A 17,116-nucleotide genomic window follows, 5' to 3' on the forward strand; every position below is an offset into this window, starting at 1 on the left:
CGCCCCCGCCAGCTCGGCGCTCCTATTGGCTGCGCGGCGCCGTACGGCGGAAGTAGCGCGGTGTTCCGTGCAGGGATGCTGCTGGGCGCCGCCATGGCGGTGGCGCGGTGCCGGTGATGGCGCGGTGCCGGTGATGGCGCTGCCCGTGGCGGAGTGGCGGGGCCGCACCGCCCGGCTCTGGGCCGCGCTGGACCCGGCGCTGCGGGAGCGGCTGGCGGCGGCTTCGCTTCACGACGCGGTGCGGTTGGGTTGCGATGTGCTGCGGTGAGCCGCCGGCGGGGCGGGTGCGGTGCAGGGCAGCGGGGGAAATGGGGGACTGGAGCATCTCTTAATGCGAATAAATAATAAAGCGCGGTGTCAAAGGATGGACTAGGCTCCGCTCGGTGGAACCGAGCAGTAGGATACGGGACAACGGGCAGAAAGGGATACCGGGGACATTCCATTTGGATAAAATCCCTCTTTACCTGACAGCAGGTTGGAGGTCGGCCTCGCGTCCCAGGCTGCTGGTGATAGAACAAGAAGATATAGGCTTAAACTTCACTTGGGGAGGCTGGGGTTGGACTCTAGTAAGAATTTCTTCGCAGAGAGGGTGATTAGGCTGGAATGGGCTGCCCAGGGACGAGGTGAGGTCGCTGTCAATGGAGGTGTTTAAGGAAAGATTGGATGCGGCATTCAGTGCTGACAAACCGGGCATCCCTCACAGGCTGGACTCCATGGCCTCAGAGGTCTTTTCCAACCTAACTGATCCTGTGATTCTGAGACTATGGGGCAGAATTCTTCCCTGTACAGGGACCACGCAGTGGCACAGACTGAGAGTGTGGCGTTTCCCTCACTGGAGAAATTCCAGAGCCCTCTGAGCACAATCCTGGGCCACAAGGATCATCCTGCTTGAGCGGAGAGGCTGGACCAGCAATTCCAAACTGATTCTTCGGTGCTGCCCCCGTGTCCCACAGGACCCAGCAGGAGGAGGAGGCAGCCCTGGTGCAGTTGTGCCACCGGACACCCACAGACAAGAAACCGGAGGCCGCGAGCTGGTACCGGGAGCAGGGCAACCGGGAATTCAAACGGGGCCAGTACCAGGCTGCCCTGAGGCTCTACTCCAAGGTAGGTGTGGCATGAGGGGTCCCACCACACCTCACAGCCACAGGGATCCCCTGAGGGGATCCCCAAGAGGGATCCTGCAGCCCTTCATGGTTGAAGGGTGAGGGGTGAGGAGCAGCTTCCGTGAGGGGATCCCCAAAGAGGGGATCCTGCGGGCCCGGCTGAGGGGATCCTTTGGGCTCTGCTGAGAGGATCCTGCAGGCCCTGCTGAGAGGGGATTCTTTAGGCTCTGCTGAGGGGATCCTTTGGGCCCTGCTGAGGGGATCCTTTAGACACTGCTGAGGGGATCCTTTGGGCCGTGCTGAAGGGATCTTTAGGCTCTGCTGAGGGGATCCTGCAGGCTCTGCTGAGGGGATCCTGCAGGCTCTGCTGAGGGGATTCTGCAGGCCCTGCTGAGGGGATCCTTCAGGCTCTGCTGAGAGGGTCCTGTGAGGGATCCCCCCAGGCAGCAGCGGTTCTCTGGTCTCTGCAGGCAGCATCCCACGAGCTCCCTGGGAGCCCCGAGCTGTCTGTGTGCTTTGCCAACCGCTCAGCTGCCCTCCTCCACCTGGGGCACTTTGAGGTAAGTGGGGCCAGGGTAGCACCCACCACACAAGGTCCTGGGTGCCCCTGAGGTGTTTGATTGTTAAACGAGAGACAGCAGATCAGATGTGCTTCCCAAGCTCTGCTTAAAGCATCCATAGATCAACTTTCCTACTTGGTTTCCGTGTCAGGATGCTTTATTTGGGCAGCAGGTTGGTTATGCACATGGACTTTGCTGATTAACACACAGAATTCTTCCATAAATTGTGTTAGGTGGAGTGAAAGAGCACAAGCTGGTTTTCAAGCCCACTTAAAAGGCCTTATCTTTGTTCCTAGGTTTGTTTGGAAGATATTGCCAGGGCTGAAAGCCATGGCTATCCAGACAGGCTGCTGCCCAAGGTCCTGCTGCGGAAAGCTGAGTGTCTGCTGTGCCTGGGGAGGTTTCAGGATGCACAGGATATCCTCAGAGTGCTGGAGAGTAAAATTGCTCTGGATGGGGTCATGACTACACACCTGACACGACTGAAAAAGTTAAGTCAGCTGAAGGTTAAATTAGGTGAGAAGGAGAGGTGTCCAGAGCCTGCACGAGAAGCACGTGGTGGCATTCAAGGGGAGCCAGAGATCTGGGAAGAGAACAACAGGATTTCAGGTGCATCTGCATCCCTGAGCTTGAGTTTTGATGCAGAGAGAGGACGTCACTTGGTGGCCTCCCAGGACATTGTGCCAGGACAGAGGCTGGTGAAAGAGGAGGCCTTTGTGAGCGTGCTGTGCCCTGGGGAGAGCCTTCCTCTGCAGGATGGTGACACTGCGTGGGACACTCGAGCCACCAGCACAGATCTCTACTGCCACCGCTGTCTGAGGCAGCTCCTGGCCTCTGTGCCTTGCCAGGGCTGCAGTTATGCCAAGTACTGCAGCCAGGACTGTGCAGACATGGCATGGCAGCAGTACCACAGGACAGAGTGTGCCCTGGGAGCGCTGCTCCTCACGCTGGGGGTCTTCTGCCACGTGGCCTTGAGGACTGTCCTGCTGGCAGGATTTGCAGAGGTTAGCAGGCTGGTGGCAGGGTCCCACCAGGGGGACAAGAACCTTCAGAACCCTGAGGCAAGCTGCAAGCCTCTCAGTGAGGCAGCAGATGCAGGAGCTGGTAGCAGAGGTGTCCCTGGTTGTGACAGCAGTGGTCGGTACCAGAGCTCTTACCAAGCTCTGTTCCACCTTTTGCCCCACACTGAGCAGCACAGCCCTGAGCACAAGTTCCTCTGCACTCTCAGTGTGGTAGCTCTGTGCAAACAGCTGCAAGCAGCTGGCCTGGAGGCTGCTGTGTTGAGTCAGGAATCACCTCAGCAGTGGTCCAAACCAAAGACATGTGAGAAAACCTCAGATGAATTGTCCCCAGAGCTGAAGACTGTGGCAGAAGCAATGCTGAGGCACGTGTTGCAGCTGCAGTGTAATGCACAAGCAATCACTGTAATGCAGGAGCTGGGTAAGATAAAATTTTAAGCCCTATGGTGTTGTCACAGAATGTTTGGGGTTGGAAGGAACCCCTGAAGGTGATTCAGCCCAAATCCCCTGCCCAGGCAGGATCACCTGGAGCAGGTGACACAGGAACCTGTCCAGGTGGGTTTGGAATGTGTCCAGACATCCCTGGGCAGCCTATTCCAGACTAACCAAGCCCAGCTCCCTCAGTCTCTCCTCATAAGAGAGACCCCTCATCCACTGGACCCTCTCCAGTAGCTCCTCTCTCCTGTCCTGAGGAGCCCAGGACTGTCCTTTCCTTGCCCATCTTGTGAGAAGTGGAGAGATTAAATTCTCAGCTGTAAAGAGCTCCCATTGCAGATGGAAATGACTTGTTTACAATTTAATGGCCTGTCCCACGCTGGCCTGTTCCTTGGTGCCCATGCAGAGTGTGTTTAGCTATTATTTATTGCAGCAATATACCAGGAACCTTTCTGCTGCTGCCTGCGATCAGTCACGGGGATCCTTGCAGAAATTGTGTGGGTTTGTGAGCATTCAATCTCAACCTGCTTGGTTTTGCTCTGTCCTCAGGGCCTGGAGATGGGGCTGTTGTAGATAAGAAGCCTGTGAGGCTGGCAACAGCCTTCTTCCCTGTCCTCAGCCTGCTGAACCACTCGTGCCACCCCAATACCAGCGTGTCATTCAGCGGAACAGCTGCCACTGTCAGGGCAGCACAGCCAATCTCAAGTGGCCAAGAGGTTTTGCACTGCTATGGTAAGCCTCAATTCTGTGTTTGTCTCAAGGCACAGACATCATTCACCTCCCCTTATCATGCTGATGGCTATTATATCATAATTCTCATCTAATTCTCATTTAATATTCCCAGAGTCTTTGTTTAGCAGCCTTGACCAACCTTTCATCCCTTAAGCCCTCTGTTAGATTTTCAGTCTCCAATTGTGTCCTCCCCAAAATACACCTAGTCTCAATTGTAACAAAAATCCATTTATTCTGACATTAAGAACTGTACCTGTGAGTGATCTGTACCCTTGCCATCCTCTGCAGGGCCTCACTGGTGTAGGATGAGGGTTGCTGAGAGACAGCAGCTTCTCAGTCAGTATTTCTTCGAGTGTCGCTGCCCGGCGTGCCTCGAGGAGTTAGAGTCTGGTGGCAAGAGTGTGGTGTCCATCAGAAATTCGTTCTGCTGTCCCAAATGCCAGGCTCCAATGCAGGTAATTCTCCATAGTTATGATTGTGCAGCTTACTGGGGTGTGTAAGGCTTGGGTCTGGGAAAACCAAGAGGTAAAAACCTCACTTTGATCCCTGCTCAGAAGCCAAAAGCCCCTATTGAGTCGAGACAGTATCTCACTGTTTCTTATAAAATCAAATAAGTTGATAACAATTTATTAAAAAATCACTTTGTTTAATGCATACAACTGAGAAACAATTTAGTATCTCTATAACCCAGAGCTAATGCAGATGGAGAAAAAGCTTTGAGCTGAATGGGAGCAGGAATAATCACAAAGGTGATTTCCACAGGGAGAAGAAGACACACTTTGCTGTTCAAATGAAGCTTGTGCAACCTCAGCCAGCAGAGATCACCTGTCTGGCCGTTTACAGGACCTTCAGCAGCAAATCAAGAAAGCTTTAGACCTGCTGAGAGTCGGGAAGGCTGGTAAGGCTCAGCTTTGTGCCCTGAGGTCAGGAGCTGAGGAGGCCAGGTCGGGACAGGAACCATGAGATGGCACTGTTGCTCATGCCATTGGGGTGCTGTGACATGTGGCCTGGTGTCCCTGGGGACTTTAGCTTTAGATTTTTTATACCCCCTGATCTGGGTGTTAATCTAAGTCACATATTGTTCCATAGTAAAGTAATTAAATGAAAAGAAATCAGGGTAACATTGGAGTTGGGCATTCCCAGGCCTTGTTTTCCTGGAGGGAGTTGGGCCAGTGCTGGGGCAGAATAAGCAGAGGTGCAGGTGAAGTCAGTGTTGAATCCTAACCAAACCCCAATCAGCTGTGCAAAGATGAGATTGGATTGATTTTATTTCATGGATCATGGAAAACTGGACACTGGCCACAGGGTGAACTTTATAACCTTTTTTTTTTAATAGACCAGGCTATCAAAATGCTCCTGAAGTGTCAGATGGATGCTGGAACTTTCTTGTCTCCAGAGCATTTGCTGATGGGAGAGTTGGAGGATCATCTGGCACAGGTCTATGCTACTCTTGGTATGGCACTCTCCTCTCACTATCCCATGTCTCCTGAACTTTGAATTTAACATGACTAGCTTTTTTTTGGACCAGCCCTCTCATTTTTTCCCTGGTTTTGTCTGCAGGGCTCTCAGAAAGACCAAACCTGTTTTCCCAGCAGCCAGTGAACAATACTGTGCTCTCATGTTCTTTTAAGTTCTCTGTCCTGGTTCTGTGGACAGAGTTCACCACATTTTCATTAATTCTGTCAGATTCTTTGGGTGGCAGTAGCTCTAGGAAGTATTTATTAATTTCTCATTGTTTTGTTTTGCTTGTTTTTCCATCAGGGAAGTGGCAGGAAGCAGCCAGACACCTGAAGAAGAGTATTGAGATTGTGGAAATGCACCATGGGCCATCAAGTGTAGAAACAGGCCATGAACTTTTCAAGCTAGCACAAATCCTCTTCAATGGGTGAGTTTGGTTTCATCCTCTGTCCCTGCCCTGCACCACTCCTGTGTGTCTGACACAATATCAAGGCACCTGGAGGGTGTCTCACAGGACACAGGGCAGTCTAGCACAGGTACTCTCTTAGGAATCTGTTTCTCTCCTTTGTGCCTGTCTATCTTTTTCTTCTCCCTGGCTCAATTTATTCCCTGTCCAATTGTTTTATTCTGTCAACTCATCACCCTTGGTGTTTATATCTCAGTTGTATAATGTTGCTGACATCTTTTCAAAAGAGGGAATGAAATCCTCTTGCTTCATTGGCAGGGAAATCCCCTGACTGCTTCTGAAAATCTCCTCACAACAGCTCCCTTTAACCAAATTAATTTTAGCAGGAGCTGCAGTGATGAAGTAGAGGGTTCCTGTATACTCAAATATAATGTTTTCAGTTTTTGTCCATCTCCTTACCTTTCCATCCTCCCTTTGCAGCTGAAGCAGTCACAATTTTCCTGCTGCTGGAAGGCAGGGGAAGGTGGCATCTGTAGCCATGAACAGGTTTAGGTTTTTATTAGGGAGGGCTTAAAGGTTGTGTAAGTCAAGAAGCTGAATTAAGTATTTTGCATGCTCTGTTCTTATTATCTTCCTATTTCAGATTTGCAGTTTCTGAAGCTCTGAGCACTATTCAAAGAGCAGAGGGGATTTTGTCAGTGCACTTTGGTCCTCAGAGTGCTCAGATCCAGGAACTACAAGAGATGAAGGCCTGCCTGTCAGAGCTTCCCAGAAACATCCTTCAGAGGACTTAATTTCCCTGTCAAAGGAAGCTGCAATGTGATTTTTCATCAAAGCTAAGTGTCATGTGGTAAGGTAGTCATGTAGTACAAGCTGGAAAATCATGTGTAACAGCAACTTGAATGAAGTCTTGAAATGCTCTTTAGTGAGCCTGTTGTAAATAAAATGACCAATTCTAACGTGAGAGGTGTGTGTGTGGTATGGTGGGAACAGAGGCTGTTGTATAAGTTCTGTGTGTGGGTTGGAAGCAAATGTTTGAGTTGCTTTTGTGTGAGGTGTGACTCTCCCCTGTGTGGTGCCCTGAGCATTATGAACATACAGTCATCCAGAGCACGTTGCCTTCTATTTTTAATACTGTGAGGCACTTTCCTTCTTGCCAGTGTCAAATGGAAACTGTTGGAAGGGGTGAGGCAACAGCCTGGGAAGTGCAAACTTGCAGTCTATAAAAGGGGGCACTGCAGAACTTGGAGGGCTCCAGCACAGGTCTGTCAGTGGTGAGGGATTCAGAATCAACAACTGGTGTCAGGTTGGAAAACAGGATGGGGAACAGTGCAGCATACACCAGATAATGTTTGCTTTCAGGACACAGAACTGCATTCCTCCTCTGGGGAAATTGGGAGTGTAGGCAGATAACCTTTCAAGGGAGAATACTTGGGCTTGCTGAGATTAATAGCAAAAGCTCTTTTATTGCAGCATGAAGGCGTAAGATTTGCAAGTTGTGTCTTTGTGCAGCAGAGCAGGGAGCCAGTATCCCTCCCAATATCACCCTTTCCATTTGGCCCCTACCATTGCAGATTATTGTGAAGGGATCTAAACACCCCTGGGATCCAGGATCTTGCCAATGAAGAGGAGGGTTCCAGTGGAATCATCCCTCAGCACAAGAAGGAAGGGTCTGTCCACGTGGTATTCTATGGGGAAGGTCAGACGAGCAGCATTGGCCCCAGGGTTTGGTGTGGATCTTTCCCCATCCTCACTAAGCTCCAGCATTGCCTTGTGTTGCACATGAGATAATCTCAGAGGTTTGGCAGAAATCTTGGAGAAATCGGGTGATGTGAAAAGTGATTGGAGCCCTGGAGAAAAGAGAGAAAGTTCCATTAGCTGGAGGCATGGATTGCAGAAGGGGGAGCAGCACTGCTAATGTGTGATCCACGAGGGCAGGGAGCTGCTTGGGCTGAGCTTTTTGGGGTAAGAGGGAGGAGCAGCTTCCATCTGCTTGTGCTGAGCTTCACCCACAATCTCAGCAGCACTGCATGAGCTTGGTGGAGGAATGTGATAACAAGCTGAGAAATCCTGGATGAAGGTGATTTGGTTGCTGGTGAAATCTCCACAACCATACCTAACAACCCACCAGCTTCATAATCTGAGAGCAGGAAGCAACTTGACCACTGCTTTGAGCCCTGGCAGCCTGCAAGGGGGGAGTGATGCACATACTTGTCTCCTTTAGTGTGCTGCCAAGTGCCTCTTCATGGTTCAGCTTTAGTTTGGGCAGGCTCAGCACAGCATGGACTGTCTTCAGCTCCCTGTCCACATCGTGGACAAACTCAGAAGTGAGGCTTTCCTCAATCAGAGTCATGTTCTGGGTCACTTTTGTGGGCAGGAAGAACATGGCACTGATTCCCTCTGTCAGGGGCAGCTGGGCAATCTGCAAGGACAGAAATAAGAGAGAGATAAGAAAGGGTCACATCAATAACAAAGTTTTGCCCATCCTGTACCAGGCAGTGGCCTGATTCTCAGGCTGGAATCTCAGCCTTTTCAGTGAACATTTGATCTTTTTCCCTGTTTGCTTTTATTTGACAAGATGCTTCCTGACACTTCTGGCTTTTTCCCCAGGCTTTCATCCCTCCTGCTGCACTCTTGCTGCTATGGAAGTGCTCTCTCACCTGCTGAATCCTGCAGCATTGCTTTGGGGAATTCTCACTTGAACACCTTTGAACTCATGCTCCAGGGAAAGATTGGTTGAAAGAAGTAGAGATGGAAAAGTTCTGAGGTGTGCCCTGCCCTTCTTGCCCAACTTTAAGTCAAGCAATACAGGCTGGTAGGACCTGGGCATAATTTATATTTTGGATTGCTTGTGACATAACTTGGGTAGAAGCAGAATATCCTAAGAGTCAACACACTGCCTTTCAAAATAGGGATTGCAAAAGTAGCTGATGGGAGGAGCAAGGCTGGGATGGATTAACAGGTAGGTGTAGCTGAACCTGCTCCTCAGGAGGTTTAGGAGATCTTAGGCAATCTTTGCTGTCTGACCTTGCAGTTGAGTTCTGAGTCAAAACCATATCTCAGGATGGCTTTGGGGTCTGACATCATGGACACCTTCACAGTCCTGTCCTCATCCAGGTAGAAGTCCTTCAGGGCAGTCTTCTTTGTGTCAAACTTGGTTTTCCATGTCCCTTTTCATAAGAGAGAAAATGGAGGATTTTTCTGGAATCATAACATATGAAACCAGGCTTATGCCTGTGGATGAATAATCTTGTGCTTTAATATACAGAATTTGTGCATTAAGGAGTTGAGGCATAATAGGGATAGAAATAGACTGATTGGAGCTACTGATTTACTGCCATCCTTGGCCCCTCCTTTTCATCTGAGAATTGGCTAAATGGCAAATAAATAATCAAGCCAGCGTATGGGTGGAGTAGCCAGTGGGAAGCTGATGTCTACTTATGTAATTACAAAACTATTTTAAAGGGTAACAGTTGTGTCAATGGATATAAAGTGCTTCTCTCCCCACCCTTTATTTTGCTCCTTGTCTCTAAGCAATAATTCTCCAGGACATTGGCTTACAGTATGTTTAAGAACAGCTCTCTAGTATCAAATTGTTCCTTCTACAGTGGAAAGAAGGCTCAGAACACTCTAAGCTGTTCCTTCCCTAAATGGTAATATCCCATCTCTGAGTGGAGTTTTGTGAGCTTAAACTTCCCTCTCTGATTCTTACTGCAAACAGGTCAAGATTCAACTTCCCAAGAGTAATAATTCCTCCCTCCTGACTATTTTTGTTCAGGTAGTGTGTTTTTTTTTTCCTCTTTACTAAACATTCTCAAACACTTTCTTCTCACACTCTGTTTTACAGCCTGTTTGCTTTATTGGAAGTGAGAGCATTCCTTCACATCTCCTCTAACACGTGCTTAATGCACTTTTTGTGTCCAACATTCTTACCCTTGAAGAAAGCAGCCCCAGCAAGGAGAATGCTGACATCTGTGGGCATGTCCTTCATGAACCTCATGATCCTTCCCTTTGTCTGCTGTCGGACCCAGGTGTTGATTTCTTGAAGGTCCAGCTGGCTGTTGCCACTCAGTGCCCTTGGTCTCATCTTGTAGGACTTCTCAAGCTGGCTGTGAAATCCAGGCCTTGCCCTGAGTCCTGGGGAATAAAAACATGGATGCTGCAGCTAGCTGCCTTATCCAAACAATCTCAAGGCAGCAGGTGGCAATCCAAAGCCCAGCAGCAGGTCTCTTACAAAATATCTGTGCCTGTTTGTCTCCAGAAACCTGCTTTGAAGAGGAATATCTGAAAGCACATTAAGGAAAGTGATCCAAATCCTACAGCCACCCATGCTGGAGCATGGGATAACTCTCTTCTGAAAACTGAAAAAAGGAGATAAGAACTGAAGGCTTGGACACAGCCATTCCCACATCAGCCTTTCTTCTTTCCCCAGCCTGCTTTCTGAGTACAGCTTACTCAACCTATTGGATTCTTGGAACCAGCAGGTTCCAAAAGATAGCTCTTAGCATTCTCAGCAGATGTTTATTGCATGCCAGAAGCAGACAGTTCAAATAGCTCTGCAAGGAATTAAACAAAGGAATATGGCTGAGTGTTATCACAAATAGAAAATGGGATCTGTGGTTCCGGGAAGCCAGCAACACCTGCCAGACAGCCTGGAGTGAAGGCAAAATTATCAGCAAGTTTCTTTTAGGTCTTCTGTGAGTTAACTGTTCTGTCACCAATGTCTTTGTGTGCGTGTCTGGTCTTTTATTTAAGTGCACACAAACTTTCCAGGCTTTTTCTGGAGCAGCAAGAGCATTCCATGCCCTGTCTGCATCCTGGCTCAGCAGGATGTCAGAGCCAGAGCTGTTAGTGCTGTGTTACTCAGTGTGTTTTTATATATACACTCACACCAAAATAACTATTGCTGACAGCTTTTTAGGTAAAATTTTATAGAGGGGAAGAAGGACTTGTACTTTTCTCCAAGATGATCCGGGAGGCACTTTTCATGCTCTTCTCTGGCCCAGTCACACTGCCCAGGAGGTCCTTGTAGGTGTCGTGGACCTCAGCCTTGTTGAGCAGATCGTAGAAGAGGGCGCGAGAAATCACATCCTCGGTTCGTTCTCCAGCCCCTGCCAACGAGCAGGAAAACATGAGGGAAGGGCTGCCAGACCTCAGGGTGGGTGTGGAAATGGGGCAAAGAACTCACCAAGTGAGAGACCAGAAAGTGCAGTGGCCAGGCTGAAAGGAGACAGCAGCACGTTGGCCGTGGCTGTCCGGCTGGACTGCTGGCGGTACAGGTCGTAGCCAAAGTTGGAGACTGCAGCTGCCAGCTTGTTCACAGGGCTCTTGTAGAATGGATCTTCCTCTTCCTCACCAGCATTGGCTCCATCAGCTGTGGCAGAGTTCTGGCAGGTCCAAGGAGTGCTTTGGTTAGACTTGCAGGTGTGCTAAACACTTCATAGGCAAACAACTACAGATATTCTTCAATGACCCACAGAAATATTGACTTAATCTTACAGACAGTGTAGGAACAGTTACTTTAATGCCAAAGGCAGCACTGAGTTTGAAATTCTGCCTCCTGGTCATCCCCTGATGTAACTACTGTGGTTTTATCCAGGTAAAGCAGGAGTTAGTCTCATTATGTTGCTAAATAAAATCCCAGTAATTTAGGGGGGTAGTGTTTAATCCTTTGGTAAGAATCTCTAAAATTAAATTACCTGCTCCACACCTCTTCCCCTTGCTCTCTGCATATTGTCTCCTACTCACCTGCTCAGTTGCTGAGTTCTGGGTTCTGCTTGGGACAGTTAAGAGGCCCAGGAAAAGGAGAACCACTGGAATCTGCATGCCTGGACCTACAGAGTAGGAATATGACAGAGAGAGTTTGAGCAATCAGGTAAATTCATCTCTACCACAACTATTCACTGTACCTGGCTGTGGCAGGAGCTGCAGTGACAGATGCTGATGCTTGTCCTTCCAGTTGTGAAACACACACCTGATCTGAGCCAGGTTTCCTTCTCTAGTTTGGAGTATTCAGCCAGACTGGCCCCAGTGACTTTAAAACTGGGCAGGCACATGGTGGGTGTGCCTGAGCACAAAAGCAGATGTGTGTGGCCCAAACCACACTGATGCTGGCAGTTACTGAGTGCCAAGGTCCAGAAAAGCACCAAATCATTACTTCTGAGTCTTAGGCTTCAGAAAAATTCAAGATTTCATTTATAAAAAGTACCAAATCCATATTGTTGAATGGGGCAAAGGGCAACACTGACTGGTTACTGCTTTGATATACAAATTACCTGCCTCAGGCAGTAGTTTGCTATTTCTTGTGTCTACATGTACCTGTGTCCATTCTTTGCTTCTTATTTGCAATCTGATAAACTAAAATGGAAGAGGTTTCTTAAAAGACAATAAGGAAACCTGGAGAAGTGGAAGGCAGAGCTTGGCTTATTTGACATTTTTAATGGAGATGGGAGAAAACCACCAAACTCCCCAACTTCCTTATGTGGAATCCACTTTTCATCACTTCAGTACTGGGATGAGTGGCCCTCCCAGACAGATCTGTCTGGTCCAGAGGGCACTGAGTAACCCAGGGCTTTGCTGTGGGTAAACCAGAGCTGCTGAAGCATCCTGCCCCCAAGAACAGACGCCACTGAGGCTGGCCTGAAGCAGTGTTTAGATAGATTCCCAGAAATTAAAGGAAGAGGGTTGTATTTAACTAACCCCTGTCATCCAGGCAACTAGAGAAATCAGAGGAAGAACATGTGTTTCAGATTAAATTCAGCTACAAAGAAAACATGCCTGCTGCTAGAAATACACGTGGCGACAACAGCCCCAGCTCAAGACCCCGTTCAGGCAGGCTGAGAGGCAGTTTGCTGTTTCCCTTCCCTGCCTTTTCTTCTGGAGGCAGCTCTCCCTTGGAGAAAAAAGCATCACAGGGGAGGTTTTAAGCTCTCATCTGTGTTCAGCCAGTGTAACACAGTAGTGGTACCCTCTTTGCCCCCATGCACTTGCATCCTGCAACCTGCTGCCATCCCAGCTGCAGAATGGGTGAGGTTTCTGGTGCAGAAGATGTGGATCAAGAGGATTTACTGTCTGATGGTGTGATAGTGGATATGATGCTGGGATTGCTCCTGTCATTCCAGAGATTTACAGTGAACAGGCACCATGCTGGAAGAGAGATGCCAGAAGTCCTGCATGAGGCTAAGTCTAACAGGCTAAGCCAGGCTCTCTGAGGATGCCTGTGCCAAGCTGCACTCCTGCATGCTGAGAAGAAGAGGTTTGGCCCAGTCTAGCTTAGAGATGAAGCTTTTCCATGGAGCATAACCTTTTCTCTGAAGAAAAAGAAAATAATCTCAACACAACCTCTGCTTCCAGCTACACTGAGCTCCTGGGAGCATGGGAGCAGAGATTGGTTTTGCAGATTGTATTGTTTTTGCCAGTACTGTCACCAGCTTCATATTTCTCAGACTTCGCCAAAAAGCAATTTCCATTTTAAAAAGACAAAGCCTTTTGCGTTTGAATTGGCCTGAACATCTGGATTCTATTTGTATTTCTCTTAGCACACAGCCAGAAATGCAGAGAAAAGAATTTGGTTGGATCGGAGGTGGGATGGTTTCAGGCATGATATTAAAATCTGTGGCTGCCTTGAAGGAGAAGAGAAGGAGCAACAGCGAGTGATGTTACAGTCAAAAAGTACAGGAAGAAAACCTTGAGAAATGAGCTGAGAAGGAACTTTGTGTCTGGGAGTTGTCGATTTGTGAAGGCCTGCAGGTGCAAAGGAAATATTTTACTTTCCACCTACAGTGGTACAAGTCTCTCACATCATTTATAAACACTTCTGACTTTAGAGGTGCTGTGAAACAGGACCCATGAGTTCAGGCTGCTCACTCTGCTTGTTCCACAGCTCCTGGAGCATCCTGCAGCCACCAGCTCCAGAGGATTTCACTGTCACACCATCAGAGACAAAGAACATGTGCCCAGCTGCAAGACAGATGCTTGAAAGGCAGAAAACCCACCCCAGTTCCCCAGCACAGCTCAGCCCCGGGGGCAAAGCCGATGCTGGTGGCTCCTGATCCCTGGTGAGGTCTCTTGGTGGGAATCCCACCTGCAGAAGAACCATTCTTCCCATTTCCCAGGTCCTGTGACAGCTGCCCAGCCTCAGCCCCTGCCCTGTGCTCCCCTGGCCGCTGGCAGTGGCACAGGTGAGCTGTCCCTGAGCTGTCCCTTACCTGGGGCTGCTCTCGGCCGCTGCTCTCGGGGCTCCCAGCGGGTGTGAGTCGAGGACAGTGCGGGTTTGGTGCAGCCACATCTGCTTTTTGCTGCTTCCCCCAGCCCAGCCTTCGGCAGGCTTCAGGTTACAGCTTCCCAGGGCTCTCTTAAAGTGCTCTGCTCCCATTTTCTGCCCCTGCCACCCTCACCCTGAATTGCACTAATTTTTCAAGCCTTTTTTCACCCCAAAACAAATCCCCGTGCCAAGGGCAGCCTGGTGGGTAAAGCACAGGTAGGAAAGGCAAACACTCCCTGCCCTGTTTGAGCAAGTATTTTATCCTTGCTGTTCTGCCATAGGTCACATCAGGGAATTCCTTCTGTCTCAGAGGTATGGTTAATGCAGTAGTGTTTAATGGATTTATAGATTTATGTCCAAGATTTAATGGAGAGACTGTGGAAACAGAATTCTGTTGTTTTGAGGCAGTTAAGATGCTGGGAACTGCTTGTATCCACTGATAGTTACTAGTTAACAAGAAATCATTAACTGGCTTAAAGTTTTTTGGCTGAAAAGAAAGGCTGGAAAGCCAAGGACTTGTTAAAACAGAAGATGAATTAAAAGAATCTTGTAGAAGCTTTCAGAATGATAAATGATATGGAGAAAGGAGAGGGACAGAGGAGTTCCATTATTACTTTCCACAGAAGGCTCAAGGGGAGCACCCACCCATGCACATTTAAATCAAGTGAATATATTTTTAAACAAGTATTAAATTGTAAAACTCATTATAACTAGATATTGCAGAAGATGAAAGATAAAAATAGATTTGAGGTAAAAAACCCAACCCAAACCAAATTAGTGGAAGAAAGGTCCCCTGAAGGCTACCAATGGCCAGCTGGGCAACACAGCCAGGGAACAGTGGGTTTTCCTTGACCCTTGCCATGCTTTTTTTTCCACAGCCATGGTTGCTGGAAGGAGCAGGACACTGGGCTAACTGGACACTAACCAGATCCAGCTGTTTTTCTGTTTGGAAATGCTGCAAAGGCAGTGGTGTCAGGGTCCCCAGGCTGGGACATTGGGCTCACTGCCAGCAGGTAACGAGAAACTCCTCCCAGTGAGCACTGAGCTCATCCAGCCCCTCAGCAGAGGGGAAAGGATGGGCTCAGAGGTGCATTAGCTGCTGGTTTTGCAAGCCAGGAGGGCAGATCAGGTGTGCCCTGTGATTAGTCAGTGCTTCAAAGGTCAGCCCTCCTAACCAGAGGGGTAGCAGCTCTGCTTTCAGCTGCTTCTCAGCTTGCTCTGTGCAAAATCATCTGCAGAGAAAAGATTGTACTTGTTATTCTTCCATTCTCAGCCCAGGAATGGGGGTGTTGGCTGTGGAGATGTTTTCTGGTGGTTTTCATCTCTTTGTGATACCCTGTTTGTGGTGTTAAAATTCCCTTTATGGAAGGACTACTAGAGAAGTTTCTATGTCTTGTCTCTATCTTCAAATGAAAATCCATCTGTTTAAATACAGGTTTGGTTTTAAAACCATTTAAATCAGAGTGGTAGTTTCATAGAATGTTATTACAGACCAAAGCCAACTTTATTCCTGTAGGTGAGGGGTATTCCTCAAATGGTGCATTAAACTCATCTAACAAAACCAGTTTTATTAAATCAATACAAACATTTTGCTGTTCTTCTGGTTTGGTCTCAGTTTGCTCTCTGACAGGGTTCACCTCTACTGTGGAAGTAGTGATGATATGAATTTGCTCTAGGTAAGGAAAAAAATACATCTAATATGAAAGAAAGTGGGACTTATTTGATATTCTGAGCCAGTGGTGCAGATGGATAGAGCAGACACCCTGTGCTAGTCATGTCTTTTCAGAATACAGCTCCGTCAAAATGAAAGCTTTAGCAATGCAAAGTGGAAACTCCTGAGCAGAAACATTAATATTACTTTGCATTTTACAAACTGCCTCTTCTGGAAAGTCAGTGGAGTGAAAAAGAGTCTTATGGTTGGTGTAACTGATAATTTGTTGAGCGAAGCACAGTCATGGAGGGCTGCTGTACTGTCAAATAAGATGAAATTAATAGTTTGACAAGAATAGCTTGGAGGAGGAGTGATGGCAGCAAGACAGAAAATAGGAAATAAGAACCAAGCTGTTCAGGAAACTGAGAACAAGGGAAAAAACTTTATAAAAGCAGGAGCTGGAGGGCAGAGGCGTGAAAAGGAAAACTTGAGCTTCAAATTTTGCAGCGGTTGCAGTGCAACAGGGTGGCATTCAGGGAGCTTACAGTAGCCAAAGAAGACTTACCTAAGGCATGGAATGGTATTTCTGAATGCTAGGAATGAATCTGTATAAATAAATAAGCTAAAATGTTCCCTGTGGGCTAGAGCTGTGCCCTCTAGTAGAGAAAGGCTGAATTCTTGTGGGTTTACTTGTTAAAATTGCAGGGCTCTCTAATTACAGCCTCTTTCTGAAGGGTTTGTGTCATTACATTGGTTAGAGGGGTAGGCATTATCTTCGGCCATTCTTCCCCTTTTAGACTGGAAGAAATGCATAATTGGAGGCTGGAGCCAGGACTTTTTATTCCCCAAAGTCTCCTGCATCCCCGAAATTCATGGTTAGTGAGTCAGTCCTGCTCTTATGCCAGCAGATGGTGCAGACTATTCAGGGACGGAGGCTCCCAGAAGCATTCTGCTCCTTCCTTTGAGGGAAGGCAGCCTTCCCAAGAGAGGAAAACACTGCCAGAAGGATGGCCCTTGGGCTCTCTAACTGCTGCTCTGCAAGAACAGAGCACCATCCTTTCCACCCAGCAGCCGAGGGGGTTTGGAAGCAGAAATTACTGTGGACAGGAGTTGTTTTGTACAGAAGTACTGCTGAGTTAGGCCCATAATTTTTAAGTGGTAGGATGGCTTGGTTGGGTGGAGGAACCCCAAAATTCCTTGATAGAATTATAAAATGGTTTGGTTTGGAAGGAACCTTAAAGATCACCTTGTTTCAGGCCCCCTGCCATGGACAGGGACACCTTCCATTATCCCAGGTTGCTCCAAGCCTTGTCCAAGCTGTCCTTGGACATTTGCAGGGATGGGGCAGCTTCTCTGGACAATCTGTGCCAGGGCCTCGTGGGCATTTAGGGCACTGCTGCACTGGAACAAGGACCCACCTCAGACCAAAGGGAAGCTACAACAGAACACTGTCTTTTGCCAGAACAAAAGCAGTGACATTCAGCTACAG

The 17,116-nt window shown here is 48.3% G+C and overlaps 2 protein-coding genes across 4 annotated transcripts; one reads left to right on the forward strand and one right to left on the reverse strand.

Moving 5' to 3' along the window:
* The first annotated feature begins 50 nt into the window (after nucleotides 1–50).
* On the forward strand, nucleotides 51–6,677 carry SMYD4 (SET and MYND domain containing 4). Of its 3 annotated transcripts, none has more exons than XM_064395108.1 (10): nucleotides 52–264; nucleotides 954–1,104; nucleotides 1,574–1,663; nucleotides 1,960–3,103; nucleotides 3,667–3,849; nucleotides 4,138–4,304; nucleotides 4,612–4,747; nucleotides 5,186–5,302; nucleotides 5,611–5,734; nucleotides 6,357–6,677. In XM_064395108.1, the coding sequence occupies exons 1-10, from the start codon at nucleotides 134–136 to the stop codon at nucleotides 6,505–6,507; spliced, it is 2,394 nt and encodes a 797-aa protein (XP_064251178.1). In that variant the 5' UTR covers nucleotides 52–133; the 3' UTR covers nucleotides 6,508–6,677. The 3 variants fall into 3 exon arrangements, with proteins under 3 accessions (XP_064251180.1, XP_064251178.1, XP_064251181.1); XM_064395111.1 differs by having other exon boundaries at nucleotides 55–264; nucleotides 1,960–2,179; XM_064395110.1 differs by lacking the exon at nucleotides 1,574–1,663 and having other exon boundaries at nucleotides 51–264.
* Nucleotides 6,678–7,150: 473 nt separating this feature from the next.
* Nucleotides 7,151–13,993, reverse strand: SERPINF1 (serpin family F member 1). The gene is made up of 8 exons (XM_064395120.1): nucleotides 13,921–13,993; nucleotides 11,462–11,547; nucleotides 10,902–11,100; nucleotides 10,669–10,824; nucleotides 9,647–9,850; nucleotides 8,741–8,883; nucleotides 7,925–8,135; nucleotides 7,151–7,563 (listed from the first exon to the last, which is right to left on the reverse strand). The coding sequence occupies exons 2-8, from the start codon at nucleotides 11,537–11,539 to the stop codon at nucleotides 7,304–7,306; spliced, it is 1,251 nt and encodes a 416-aa protein (XP_064251190.1). The 5' UTR covers nucleotides 11,540–11,547; nucleotides 13,921–13,993; the 3' UTR covers nucleotides 7,151–7,303.
* Between the last annotated feature and the right edge of the window lie 3,123 nt (nucleotides 13,994–17,116).

The sequence above is a fragment of the Passer domesticus genome, chromosome 19 (assembly GCF_036417665.1).
Source record: "Passer domesticus isolate bPasDom1 chromosome 19, bPasDom1.hap1, whole genome shotgun sequence".
In the NCBI taxonomy this organism is placed as follows: Eukaryota; Metazoa; Chordata; class Aves; order Passeriformes; family Passeridae; genus Passer; species Passer domesticus.

Coding starts and splice junctions, on each gene's coding strand:
- SMYD4 (XM_064395108.1), top strand. CDS start 134: ATGGCGCTGCCCGTGGCGGAGTGGCGGGGCCGCACCGCCCGGCTCTGG. Junction 3,104..3,666: donor CACTGTAATGCAGGAGCTGG/GTAAGATAAAAT, acceptor CTCTGTCCTCAG/GGCCTGGAGATGGGGCTGTT. Junction 5,735..6,356: donor GCACAAATCCTCTTCAATGG/GTGAGTTTGGTT, acceptor TTCCTATTTCAG/ATTTGCAGTTTCTGAAGCTC.
- SERPINF1 (XM_064395120.1), bottom strand. CDS start 11,539: ATGCAGATTCCAGTGGTTCTCCTTTTCCTGGGCCTCTTAACTGTCCCA. Junction 11,101..11,461: donor AGAACTCAGCAACTGAGCAG/GTGAGTAGGAGA, acceptor TGGACCTGCCAG/AACTCTGCCACAGCTGATGG. Junction 7,564..7,924: donor CAGCACACTAAAGGAGACAA/GTATGTGCATCA, acceptor TCTTTTCTCCAG/GGCTCCAATCACTTTTCACA.